At 20.8% G+C, this 15,000-nt stretch overlaps 2 protein-coding genes across 2 annotated transcripts in view; both read left to right on the top strand.

Moving 5' to 3' along the window:
- LOC128965059 (elongation of very long chain fatty acids protein AAEL008004-like) overlaps positions 1-3,206 on the top strand; it is a 5,545-nt gene extending 2,339 nt beyond the window's left edge. Inside the window, exons 4-5 of the mRNA XM_054311711.1 lie at positions 2,184-2,260; positions 3,189-3,206. Coding sequence (XP_054167686.1) covers positions 2,184-2,260; positions 3,189-3,206 — 95 coding nt within the window. The remainder of the gene's footprint in view (positions 1-2,183; positions 2,261-3,188) is intronic.
- Positions 3,207-3,303: 97 nt separating this feature from the next.
- On the top strand, positions 3,304-5,448 carry LOC128965058 (elongation of very long chain fatty acids protein AAEL008004-like). The gene is made up of 5 exons (XM_054311710.1): positions 3,304-3,401; positions 3,887-4,274; positions 4,618-4,869; positions 5,207-5,283; positions 5,440-5,448. The coding sequence occupies exons 1-5, from the start codon at positions 3,327-3,329 to the stop codon at positions 5,446-5,448; spliced, it is 801 nt and encodes a 266-aa protein (XP_054167685.1). The 5' UTR covers positions 3,304-3,326.
- The last annotated feature ends 9,552 nt before the right edge of the window (positions 5,449-15,000 follow it).

The raw sequence follows: 15,000 nt of genomic DNA, 5'->3' as shown, positions 1-15,000 counted from the left end.
AGGTGAGACTGGTTTTTCATCAATATCTCCCTAACAGTTATATCTACAATAAAGATATTAAAACTACAACTATGGTTTCTTGTCACGTACAAAATAGTTAAACAAGTTTTTATGTAAATTTAATAGGGTTAAAATGAATCAATAAAGTTTATATCTCAAAAACTACTATATATATTTCAAATCTATAAAATCCTAAATATAGAAAATGATAAATTATTTGACACGTGTTTCAGCGTTTTTCTTAAAAAGTTTAAATTAAGTTGTAATTAATTTTCAAAGTACAAATTCTTATGATTTGTATGTCATATAAATCAAAAACTAATCAATATAATTAATTAATTATATTTTGAAAAAATAAGTAATATAAGTTGCAATAAAAAATAATATCAAATATTTATTATTATCATTTTTCAGAAAATAATTTTATAATTTAGTAAATTACAAAAAATAAAGATTTTTTAAACAATTTTATCAAATATTAATTAAAATTTATTTAATATTTTGTATGTCCACCATCGTTTTGAAGGACAGCATTCAAACGATTTGGCATTGAATTAATCAATCGAATAAAATACTCTCTATTTTCTGATAAACTCAGATGAGCACTCATCACGGCATCCCAAAGTTCATTTGCACTGCATTAGTGTTAAAAATTGTTAATATAAGTTAACATTAATATTATTAATACTTACGAAGCAATGAAAGTGAATGTTTGTCTTGTGTTACGAGTAGTCTCAGTAATGTTTTGTTTGGCATATCTTTGACCACGAAGTCGATAGACATAAACTTTTCCATTGTCACTGGTGTCAACTCCAAATTCATCAATGAAGATGACACGACTCCAGTCTTCAAATGTCCACTCAATGAAATTAGTGGCATATTGCATACGTAAATGCATGTGTCTTTCTGTCAATTTTTGTCTTATTGCTGCCACACATTTTCGTATACCTTAAAATAAATTATTAATTTAAAATAAAATAAGATATAAAATACAATACCTTTTTCATTTAGTCTTCGGTATATAGTGTCATCAGAAGCGTTGGCAATCCTTTCGTTTGTTATTAATGGCTCATATTTTCTCCATTTAGTTAGTGGTTCGAAGCGCTTTTCGAGAGCCATTTCAGCAATCATGTCGTCATCTTCAATGGTTGTAATTCTTGGACGACCTGAAGTGACAGGTTTGAAGAGAGGTATGTCATCGTCGTCCATTTTTAACCAGCGGTAATAAGTGGATTTACTTATGCCTATAAATTTTTTGTTAATATAAATAATAATAAATTTGTTTTTACTTACCAAGAGATTTAATTATCCGAGCACACGATTCCTTTAGGGCCCGAAATCTCACAAATTTTCGAAATTTGATTTCATTGTCAGCAAATCCAGTTGTCAAAGACATTTTGATTGTGAAAATAGAAGATTTGATCCACAAATGTAAACAAAAAGATAACTACTGTTACAACACTTGTAAAGCACTTACACAACACTTACACAACATTTACACAACACTTGCATTACTTTTATTTTATAATGATTCAATATTATATAACATAAATGACGTTAACAAATACATCAATTTTAACAATAAATTAATTTTTATATTATTTTTAAATAAGTAAGTGTTTTAAAAATATTTGATATTATTTTTTTATTACAACTTATATTACTTATTTTTTTCAAAATATAATTATTTAATTATATTGATTAGTTTTTGATTTATATGAAATTCAAATCATAAGGATTTGTACTTTGAAAATTAATTACAACTTAATTTAAACTTTTTAAGAAAAACGCTGAAACACATGTCAAATAATTTATCATTTTCTATATTTAGCATTTTATAGATTTGAAATATATATAGTAGTTTTTGAGATATAAACTTTATTGATTCATTTCAACCCTATTAAATTTACATAAAAACTTGTTTAACTATTTTGTACGTGACAAGAAACCATAGTTGTAGTTTTAATATCTTTATTGTAGATATAACTGTTAGGGAGATATTGATGAAAAACCAGTCTCACCTATTTTGCGATTGATTTTATATGTGTGTGTAGTTTAAGTTTATTTTAATTATTAACTTTTTTTGATATACATTTAAAAGTACAGTATTTTATTTCAAAAAAAAACATTATTATTAATACTAATAATTAATATTATTTTTTTTTGTTGAATTTATCTAACAGTTGGACAAAATCCCTTATTTTTCTACTTATTCAACGATTTTTATAGAAAATCCTATAAAAAGATGAATAATAATGATGTTGTTGTTGTTGAAGATAATGATAAAAATGTTAACAAAAAAATTAAATTAATATAATCTTTACTAAATTTATTTATTAATTAATTAATTAAATTCACAATCAATAATGCTCACTACAAAACATGATAAATTTAAATTTTGTTACTTAATTTTAATAATAATAATAATAATAATTAAAAAATATCAAGTTCATATAATTTTATACTAGCCAAATTTTTAAAAAAAAAATATTGTTAAGTTTATTAAACTTTATTTTTTTAATTACAATTTATTATTGATATTATTTTTTTTACTATTGTTAAGCTTATAGTTATTAATTAATAGTAAAATGTATTTTTTATTTAAAAAAATAATGTTAAATTAATAATATTATATTATTTTAATAATTAACTAATAATAATATAAATTGTCAATAATTATTTTGAATTAAATTATTAATTATATTAGTTTTGAAAAAAATGTAAATTAATTTTTAATATAACTACAAAAAATAAGCATTATATTAAATTTTAAAAAATAAAAAAATATTGCCAATAAAAATGTCTAACATTACACATAATTCATTTAAAAAAAATTACAATAATATTTAATTAAATATTTAATTATAATTTTATTGTTGAAACCATATGTACACAATTTTTTGTTGTTGTTATTCAAAATAAATCAATTTAATATTTTTAAATCAATAGACAGTATGTAATCAGTGGACTATTATTTTTTGAATAAATAAAAAAATTTATTATTAATAAATTAACTATTATTAGTAGTCATTATATATGTAATTTTAATTAATATTGAAAATTTTTTCATATATATATATATCTTATTTATTAAAAACAATTATTGATATTTTATATACAGATATGTAATTGTTTGATTTATTTACTGTTAAAAAATATTATTAATTTTTTAAATTTAAATTTTATAGTACATGTGCTACTTATAGTTTAATTAATTAATTATTTTTTGTTGAATGATATTTTTTTTAAAAAAAATATAAATAAATTTTAAATAAAAATTTGTTTATTTATATTTAATTTTTCGGGGTTTGTAGTCAATATACCTAATGGACAGTCTAGTCTATTATGGGCACCAGTATTGGATCGATGCGGCCGATCCCCGGACTAAACACTTTCCGATGGTATTATAATTATAATTATTATTATTATTATTATTAATACATACCTATTATTATTTTTTACATATAAAATACTGTATAATAATAATTATTATTAGAGATATAATACTATACATTATATACTTATAATAAGTTATTATAGATAGATATTAGATATAATAATTACAATTTATTATATACTTATATAAATATATATTTATAATAATTAATTAATTGAAAAATAGATAATAATTTTTTATTTAAGATATAATAAATAGTCATTTTATTTGTATTTAATATGTTATATATATATATAAAGTGTAGTATATCTATCATAAATTTTAATTTGTTGTTGTTTTTTAATATTAATTACATGAAATTATGTTTACATATTAAATTAAATGTCTATTTATTTATTTTATTAAAAAAAATTATTATCTACTTTTCAATTAATTAATTAATTTAAAATTATTGAATTATATATATATATATCTATTTTTTAAATTAAGGTATATGGTGGCATATGGAAAATCCTACTAATATTAACCGGCTATTTACTATTGATTAAAAAACTATTACCCGACTATATGCGCCAACGTAAGCCCTATCAGCTCAGATTAACCATACTGTCCTTCAATACACTGTTGGTTACGATTAATGGCTACTTTTTCTATCAACTTGTCTACCGATGCGACTACGGGCGCCGTTTCCTGGATTTTCGTTATCCCGACAGATATGACTTTAGTCCGAAAACCCTATACGAACTGAACCTGTGCTGGTGGTCCTGGATATCCCGGTTCCTGGATATGCTGGACACTGTGTTTTTTGTATTACGCAAAAAAGACAACCAGGTCACATTTCTACATGTCTATCATCATACGGCCGTACCGTTATTAGGTTAGGGCTGTGGTGGTCACCCTATCGACAACAACAAAATAATAATAATATTATTATTATTATTATTTAGTTAATTGTTATATTTTTTTCTACTAATATTATTTTATTTTTTTGTTTGCTAATTATTTTTATTATTTTGTTTTTGTTAAACTAAAATCATTTCTATAAAGTCAACTATAATATAACTATTTATAAAAATTTTTAAAGAAAAAATTATTAGTAGCATCAAAACAAATAGTTAATACAAATATATATATATATATATAAATTAATAAAATTAGCATGTATGATTTATTTAATTTTTAATTATTATTATTATTTTTTAAAATTTTTTGTTTATTAGGCTGGTTTTCATTGAAAATTAATCCATTGGCGCCAATCATCGGACTGTTTGGACTGTTCAACACTGCCATACATGTGCTGATGTACTCGTATTACTCCCTGTCCTTATTAGGTCCACGTATGCGACCCTATTTATGGTGGAAAAAGTATATAACCCAGCTACAATTGCTACAGTTTCTCATATGCGGATCCTATGGTTGCGTATTGTTTTGCCTGCAAACTGGATATCCGGCGGTTTGGTTCTGGGTTTGCGGTAATTATTAATTAAATATTTTATTAATTTATTTTTTTTGCTATTTAAACATTTTTATAACGTTTTGTTTTTTGTGTTTTGTTTAGTTAAATATATTAATTAATTAGTATTGAAATATATATATATATATATATATAGATTTTAAGAGATCAATAATTGATAAAAAAAAAGTTAGATTAAAATATTATAGTTTATATATTTACAAAAAAAAATTTATTTATTATGTTTTTTATTTATTTATTTGATATTTAAAAATTTTCTCATTATTATTATTATTTTGTAATTTGTTTTATTAATAATTTTTTATTTTTATTGTTTTTATTTATCTATTTAACAGTCGGACAAAATCCAATATTTTTCTACTTATTTAAGGATTTTTATCGGAAATCCTATAAAAAGATTAACACCAATGATGTTGTTGTTGTTTCAGATAATAATATCAATGTTAAGAAAAAAATATTATAAAAATAATAAATTTTAATTAAAAAAAAAATTTTACTAAATTAATCAATTGATAAATAATATATTTATTCAGTGCTATCAATTTTATTATCATTTTTAAATGCATAGTTTGATTGACAAAAAAATAATAATAATAAATTTACTATTATAATAATTAATGTCAAATAAGTATGAATTATTTTTTTTTGTATACTATTTATATACAATAAATTATTATAAATAATTTTTACATAAAAATACTAGTAATAATAATAATAATATATTTATAGTATATAATTTAAAATAAAATTTAAAAAAAATTGATTTAGTTATTAAATATTATATAATTAATGCATATTATTATTATTATAGTTATCTTTATAAGTATTTCAATTTCAACTAAATAGTATATAGTTATTATAAAATAATTTTATATAAAAACAAGTTTTCATTATCAATAATTTAATTTATTTATTTAATAATGAAAAATATATAAATAAATAATAATACTAATAATTTTGATTTTACTATTATTTATTAAAATTTTTAAAAATCAAATATAATTTGTAATATTTTATTTTTGTTTATTTATTTATTCAGCAATATTTGATTTTAATAATAAATCATTTATTCAGTATATAACTAAATTGCTAAAATAAAAATAACCAAATAAATAAATTTTTTATATTAGTAATAATAATAATTTTCATTTTTGTAAAATATAAAACATGAATTGTTTGAATTGTTTTTTTTGTTCAATATATTTTTTTAATATACCAAGTTCATTTTTTATATATGATAAATAATGGGCTAGCATAATTTAAGTAATTTTCCAATAGTGCACTTTCAATGTTTTAAAAAAAATCAAATTAATCATTATTTATTAATAATATTTTTCGTAGTTTTCCACAAAAAAAAACATATAATTATATTACATATTTATTTGTATTATTAATCATTATATTATTATTATTAGTTTTTTCTTTAAATATTTACTTTTACTGTATTTTAAGTGTTTGTATTTTAAATTGTATTGTAAAGTATATAATTGAAATATTGGTATTGATTTTATGCTAATATAATAAATTACTATTTTACTAAAAATATTATTATTATTATTATTCATAACTTATTTAGTAATATATTAAAAAAATTATAATAATGTTTATCATTGAACTTAAACATAAAGTAACAACAATAAAAAATCTAACTTTTTATTTATAATTTAATTATTATTTATTTATTTTTTTAATAATTTCATTCACTTATATTTTTTTACAAATATCTGATTTATTGATTAATTTTTCATTATATATATATATATATAAATATTTAAAACTAATTATAACTGATAATTATAAATATTACTAAACTTGAGCCTTCAATATTTATTTTTAATTATTATTATTATTATCAATATTTAAAAAAAACTAATTAATGTAAACTTAAATAATTAAAAAATTAATAAAAATTAATTTAAATATAGTAACAGTTACACATTGTCACGGTTAATAATAATAATAATAATAATAATAAAAATAAAATAATAAAATAAAAAGTTATATATATTTATAATAAAAAGTATTTCAACAATAAAATAGTTTAAATTATTAAATAAAAACACATTTATTTTTTTTAGTTTGATTAATAATATCCATTTATTATTGTTATAATTATATATATATATATATATACAGTATATATATATTTAGTTTTTAACATTATTTTTTGTGATATTATAAAAAATATATTTTTTTTAATAATAATTTTGTAATTTTTTTTAATTGTGAAGTTTTTTTAACAAAAAAGTGATTATGTATTGATCCTTATTATTATTAGTTAATTAATTATATGAATCCGTTATTATTATATTTGTTTATTATTTTATCCAAAAAATATAATAATAATAATAAACATTTTTTTAATAATAAAAAAATTAAATGCCAATTATAGGTGCATAAAGAAAAAAAACAATTGTTATTAATATAATAAAAACGTTTAACTAGTATAACATAATAGATTTTTTTTTAAAATAATTATTTAATTATAATTAATTAATTAATTATAATATTTCAATTGTAATTAATAATAATAATAATAATAATAATAATAGTTTTTTTTCTATCAATCAATTATAATGTATATTAAAAAAAAACAAAATTAAAAAACAAACAACAATATTATAATTGATTATCAAAAAATACAACAAAAAAATCTATTATATATTATTTTTATTTATTTTTTTTAAATAAAAATATTTTTATATTTTGCGATAATTACTTCCAGTATATTTAAATACTGTTAATGTATTTAATAATGGTTTCTAAATTATTCACTATATATATAGATAATAATAATAATAATAATAATAATAATTGATAGGAAAAAAAATTCAATTAAATCATAAATTATTATTATTAGTATTAATAATAATTTTTGTATCAAACTTTATCTCTTGGCGTAAACTTTCGTCTAAAAACTCCATCAAACGGTGCTTATAGTCTACCGGTGTGTTCCTCAGCGACCGGTTTAACCAGTTTTCCGGCATTTTACTGACCGGTATCAAACATATCAACTGTTTAGGCGGTAATAATTGGTGATTGCGATAACCATTATCATCATCGCTGCCATCCCGGAGCTCATCATCAGTTATATACAATGGATGACATCCTCCTCCAACTCCACCAGCCATTGCCGACATACCGTTTCCAACTGATAGCCGTACTCTGGACAACAACAACGATTGCTGAAGTTCCCGTTCAAGCCATGTTATAATGCCCGGCTGTTGTGTCCATTTGGCCGGCCATTCCAGTCGATCCCATTTCGATAGACAATTGACTCGTTGGGTAAGCAACAGGTTTTTCAGGGCCGGTATGCCTTTCGGTATGGTATACATTAGGGATGTTTCGCTTGACCTAACTATTACCGATAGTTTTATGAATTCACTAATTAGTGACAGAGAGAGAGAGAGAAAAAAAAAATTTAGTTAATATTAGTTAATTAGTTAATTAATTAGTTAATAATATTATCATTACTCGTAATAGTGTCGATAGTTTTGCCTGATTTGTTGCCATTCAGTGGCCATCCGATAGATTTTACGGGACTGTATGGTAGCCACCAGTGTATGCAATGACTGCCAATTGGACTTACGATACAAACTCATTGACAACTATATATATTAATTAGTTAAATATAGTTAATAATAAAATTAATTAATTAATTAGGACTAACTTTAATAAAGGCGATAATATAGGCAATACGTTGATAGGCGGCCACTTTGCCGTCGATACAGTCGACAATCAAACCCGATAGTGTCTGACTAAACTGTATGACTGACAACAGGGACGACAGTGTACAGCCGCAACATCGACGGCCAAACAAATAGTTGGCCACATCAGCGGTCTTGATCTGCGACATCAGATAGCCATCGACCGAACATATCTGGTCGGCCACACGTTCAATATTGTCGTCGGTTACCCGAAACTCGTGTACATTCATAAACAATTTGTAGATCAGCTCCGATACCATATTTTTTGTATCCCTGTCCTGTTTTTGTCGGCTATCGTCTACAGTTTGTTGACTTTCAAATAGGAGATCGCCCGCCGCCGCAGCCGACGACGTCGCCCGTGGCGTCCACTCTAAGTCCAACAGTTGTTGGTCATCGGCGTACAGTTCCCGTGAGTCGACTACAAGCCTCCGGAGGTTGACTTCGCTGGTATGCCGTCTGATTGGTTGCATCAGTAGGTTTTGGTTCAACAGTAGACTGTACTTGACTTCCAGATTGGGCTCGAAATAGGCGAAACCTTTTAGGCCGGTGCCCGACAATACCGTATTACGATAGCCACCACCACCACCGCTGCTACTGGTCTTACGATAGGCCAGCCATTGGCTAAGGGCCTGATCGGCCAATGTATGGATCTGATCCCATGTACGGTTGGCATAGCTAACAACCTGCTGCTGTTGATGATGATTGGCTGTCGGATTACGGGAACTGGTGGTAAAAATTCTGGTTTCCGCTGTAGTGAGCTTCTCCGGTTGATGACTACTACTACTACTACTACTACTGCTAACAACTGGCAACGATAGACAACTGCCATTGATATTATTATTATTATTATTAGTTGACTTATGAATTGATGGCCTACCAGTGCTCAGCACAGGCAATGTAGCCGACAGTACACGTTGTATACTGAGTCCGAAAACATCCGATGAGTCTACCGGTGACCTGTCGTACAGCGATTGGCAGCTCTGGTAGTAATAGAGATCCTGTTGAGCTGTTGTTTGCGGTCGCTGTCGATGTTTGGCCATAACGTTAGGGTTGTGCTCAAAGGTAACATAGTTGTTGTTGTCGATAGAAAATACGGTTTCAGCGCTACTCGGCTCAGGGCTACCGGTGCTTCGGTTGCTAACAAACCCCGAATCGTGTCGACGAAGATTATACTTGTTTTTGCCGTAAAAGTTACCAAAATTTAGTTTCAATTTAAACCGATTTGGGTTACGATTATTATTATTATTTGTATTTGTATTATAGTTTTGATGATTACTATTATAGCGATTGTGATTACGAGTATTGCTATTATAGTTATTATTTGTATTATAGTTATTATTATTATTATCAAAACCGTTATTATTATAATAAAAGTTTTTATTTTTAGTATTATTATTATTATTATTATTATTATTATTATTATATGACTTTCCGTTATACTGACGGCGCTGTTGTTGATTGCGATGATAGTTGTCTTTACCTATTGTTGAACTAGTATTATGATTATGACTACCATTGAACAGACTGTCATTGCTATCATCCATACAACTGTCCTCTAATTCAAACACCTGTAGATTGGATACCGATAGCGATTGCATTGTTATTATTAGTTAGTTTGTTTTTTTCAATATTATTATTATTATTATTATTAGGATAGCTATTGAAATCACAATTTAGTTTTGTATTTTACAACAACAACAAAAAAATACAAAAAAAATAATTTTTTTTACACAAATATCAACAATCAGTTAGTTTACAGTTATTTATTTATTTTTTAATTTTTTTTTATAATAATAATTTGTTTGACGTTTCAATAGTTAACAATAACATTGAATTTGTGTGTATATTGTATGACATTATAATATAATAGTTTCACTTATTTTTTTAATATTGTCATTATTATTATTATTATTATTATTAAAATAAGGAAAAACTTTTCTAACTTTTTTTTAGTTTTTTTTTTTTATTTTAAGTGAAAAATTATTATTTTTATTATTAAACAAAAAAATTATTATCATAAGTAATAATACTTATGTTTATATATCAATATATATATATATATATAACTGATATAATTATTTATTAAATAAATATTATAATTTTTATATATTATTATTATTATTATTAAAATATAATATAAAATTTTAGATAACACTTTGTAAATGATTTAATTATTATATTTATCAATAAATATATTTTTGTTAACAATTAATTATTACAAAACAGACACTAATATTGATAAAAATAAAAACTATTTTTTGAAATATAAAAATTTTCATTTACTTTATTTAAATGAAAAAATAAATTATTATCACTATTAGTAATATTATTATTATTATTACATATACTTTAAACTTTCCTTATATTATAAGTCTTTTTTTTTAAAAAATAATTTAAAATACAACACAAATAAAAAACAAAACAAAAAATCAAATAATGAAAATGAAAAATCAGTTTTTATTTGCTTATAATATTATGTAATTTATTTTTCAATATATTAAAACAAATTGAAAATTTAAAAAATCATTTTGTAATTACTATTATATTTGAAAATTAATAGTTAATAAGTTTTTTTAAATATAAGTAAACTTATATTTAAACACAAAATATAGATTTTTGAAAAATATTATTATTAATAATAAAAAAAATTATACATATGTTTTATATAACATATTATTAATAATAATTTTTAATTATGTTATTTGTCAGTTAAAAAATTTTTACACTAAATTATTATTAAGATTATTATTATTAATATCAAAAAATTCACTTGAACAATCAATAAAATTTATATATAGATATATATAAATAAAAATATATATCTAAATATATATTTTTCAATAAATTGATAATTTATTATTTGATATTATTATTAGATGTTAATAATACTACTAATAATAATATTCTTTAAATTTATTAATTATTATTTTATATCACTTTTACATTAATAATACTAAATGAATGAATGAATAAATGCCAGAATTTTCAATAATTCAAGTTTATATACACTGACACACACACACATCCCAGTGCTTATTGTTGATCAGGTGCTCAGGTAGTTAGTGAGAGTACATCCATAATAACCCCCTTTCCCTCTCTCTCTCTTTTCCCATTACAATACACTGTATAGTATTCAAACAGGTATTTTCTATACAATATATATAGTGTATATAAACTGTATATAAAAAACTGGTATTAATTTATATATACTTTATATTCTCAGTATTTACAGACTTTCACAATGTGTTTGCAATGCAAGTTGTATTACACACACACACACACACACACACACACACATACATACATACAGATAAACAGTTGGCATGTATGAGATGAGATGGTATGGGTAGTCAATATGGACAGGTAGTACTACTACTGATGAGGAAAGTTGTGTGTATGAGTGTGTGTGTGTGTCTAAACTAACGACACGCCGATTGACGACACGATTCTCATACATTAATTTAGACAATAATAATACACAATTGAATTGAACTTTTTATTTATTTTTATTTATTTATTTATTTTATTTTAATTATTATTAGTTATTAATATTTATTTATTTTGATGAACAACTCTCTCTCTCTTTCTCTGCTAAAAACAAGTGATCACTCACTATATGTATGTATGTATGACTGTATGTATGTTTGTTGTTGAGCTCAGGGATGTATTTGGAAAATACCGGTAAAAATTATAAAATGTCACAAAAAATAAATATTTGTATTTTTCAGACACACATATATATCATATATATATACTGATATATACAGTAAAACAATTTGAATCAATAATTTTTTTAAAGTGTTTATTACTACAGTTATATGACTACTGGTTATTACCAACAAAATAATGCCAATAATAATAATACAAATAAATCACTTCCACATTGAAAACATACAACAAAAAATAATAATAATTTTAATTAAAAAGTTTATTTTTTTATTATTATTTTTTTACACACTATATATATACAGTATAAATATAAATAAATATCCATTTATTTACAATATTTAGATATTATTGTTGCATATAATTAATACATTTAATCATATATACTGTACAACAAGGATATTAATATACGGTATATTATATATATATATATAATTAATATATGTATTAATAGGTATTTTTTTGTTAAAAATAAATAGTATTTAGTTTTGTTATAAGTAATTGTTATATTAAAAATAAAAATAATGTTTTTAAAAATAATTTTGATTTATTAATTAGGATTTCCCTTTACATAACATAAAATCAATGGAAAAATTATTTTTTAATTATTAAATATTTAATTTATTAATAACACTTTTTTTAATAAATTTAAAAAAACATATGGAAATAATATTTTATATATTTTAAAAAATGTTATTAATATATATATATACAGTAAAAAATATTTCAGACTAAAAAAACAGTTATTTGTAAATTAAAAAAAGATATTTATTTTTATTTAATAAAAAATCATTTTAGTATTACTAACAGTAAAAATATTTATTTAATTAATTTTTACAATAATTATCACTAATAATTTTTTTTAACAAAACAATTTTTTATATATATATATAATACATGTTATTAAGTGTATGATGTGTTGAATACACAAAAAAAACAAAATAAATATAAAATACATTTTTTCGAAATAAATAAATAAATTTATATACATTTAATAATATTATACAAAATATATATAATACAATGTAAACTTATTGGCAAAAAATTTAATGTTGCATAAAAAATATAATATATATTATTGCTTAACGATAATTGCTATAAAATATTATAAATACAGTACAATATTATAAATGTATATTATTTTTCAACAACAAAAAAAATAATAATAATATTTCTTATATTTCTTGTATTATTATCAATATTATAATTATTTATATTTATATATATATATAAAAAAACTATTAAATTTCAAGTGATCATCAATTTTTTGTTTCATAATCTATAAAATATAATATGTTTACGCAATAGTGTTGTAATTTAACTTATATTAAATGATAGTTATATTACAATTTAATATTACTATTATTATTATTATAACTAAACTTGAAAAATTTACATAACATTATATATTAATTTATAATAATACAAATAATAATAATAATGCCTATTGACTTATATATATATATATATATATATATATATATCAATATATGTCTGGATAATTTAATTTATTATTTGTTTAGTTATGTATATAAATATACCTTTATAATATTTACAATAAAATTAATAATAATAATAATAATAATGAAACTAAAAATTATTATTATTAGTAATCGATATACAATAGGTAATGTATTGTAGTCTAAAATATTGATAAAAATTAATGATGCTTTTTTTAATACTCTATATACATGTATATATATATATATATATATATATATATATATATAATTGTATAGTAATGTTATATTTATAATAATTATATTTGAATAGTATATTACAGTACTGTAAAAAAAACATGTGATAGAAAGTCATCTATTTATTAATTTTTTTTTTAAATATTAATTTTAACATTACAATAAAAACCTTGACAATGGCAATGGTGACATATGTTTGTTAAATTGACAATAATAGTAATAGTAGTAATAATAAAAATAGTTTTAATATAAATTACTTATTATAAATATTTTTTTTATTATAATACAAGTTGTATTATACAACAAAATCAATAAAAGATTAACGTAATTATGAATAAAGTAATAACAAATATATAACATAATTAAAAAATAAATATATATTTTTTTTTAAATTTTTTTGAATAAACTATAATAAAATATTTAATTTTTTTATAATAAAATTAAAAAAAGTTTTAATAAATTTAATTTTCTCTATATTATTAACAAAAAAATTTTATTGACTACTCTATGAAAAATATATACAAAAGAAAAATAAAATTGTAATAATAATAATAATAATAATATTATCAATTAATCAATATTATTATTTGAAAAATATTTACATAACAAAATTATTTACGTAAATATTTTTCTTATATATAATATGAAATCATTTATCAATTTCCGGTCATAATATTTATTATTGATAAACATAATAATAATAATTATTATTATTATTATTATTAAATAATAAAAATAATATATTGATTATATTTTTCGGAAAACAAAATCTAGATAAACATACAGTAATTAAATTATTTAATTGAAATTAAATTTAAAAATAGTAAGTTTTTTTAAAAGTAATTAATATAATGTTTTTTGTTAAATTTTTAATTTTTCAAATTTAAATGTAATTTTTAATGAAAAATTAAATATATATATTTTTAGGTGTTGCCAACAAAAATTAATATATAATGTATTTATATGTAATTGTTTACTAATAAACTAATTATAATATTTATATATATATATATATATATCTAGTAATATACATATTATTTTCTAATTAATTATTTTATT

The sequence above is a fragment of the Oppia nitens genome, unplaced genomic scaffold, assembly GCF_028296485.1.
Source record: "Oppia nitens isolate AA-2021 unplaced genomic scaffold, nextdenovo-longstitch-racon4-pilon3 scaffold16_pilon_pilon_pilon, whole genome shotgun sequence".
NCBI lineage: Eukaryota > Metazoa > Arthropoda > Arachnida > Sarcoptiformes > Oppiidae > Oppia > Oppia nitens.
The sequence above is the reverse complement of the archived record's forward strand: the minus strand, read 5'-3'. Positions and strand labels throughout refer to the sequence as shown.

What these genes read in the sequence shown, in the direction of transcription:
- LOC128965058 (XM_054311710.1), top strand. Translation starts at nt 3,327, where the DNA reads ATGGACAGTCTAGTCTATTATGGGCACCAGTATTGGATCGATGCGGCC. An exon ending in GGACTAAACACTTTCCGATG is followed by an intron (nt 3,402 to 3,886) that starts GTATTATAATTA and finishes TTTTAAATTAAG; the next exon opens with GTATATGGTGGCATATGGAA. An exon ending in TACGGCCGTACCGTTATTAG is followed by an intron (nt 4,275 to 4,617) that starts GTTAGGGCTGTG and finishes TTTGTTTATTAG; the next exon opens with GCTGGTTTTCATTGAAAATT.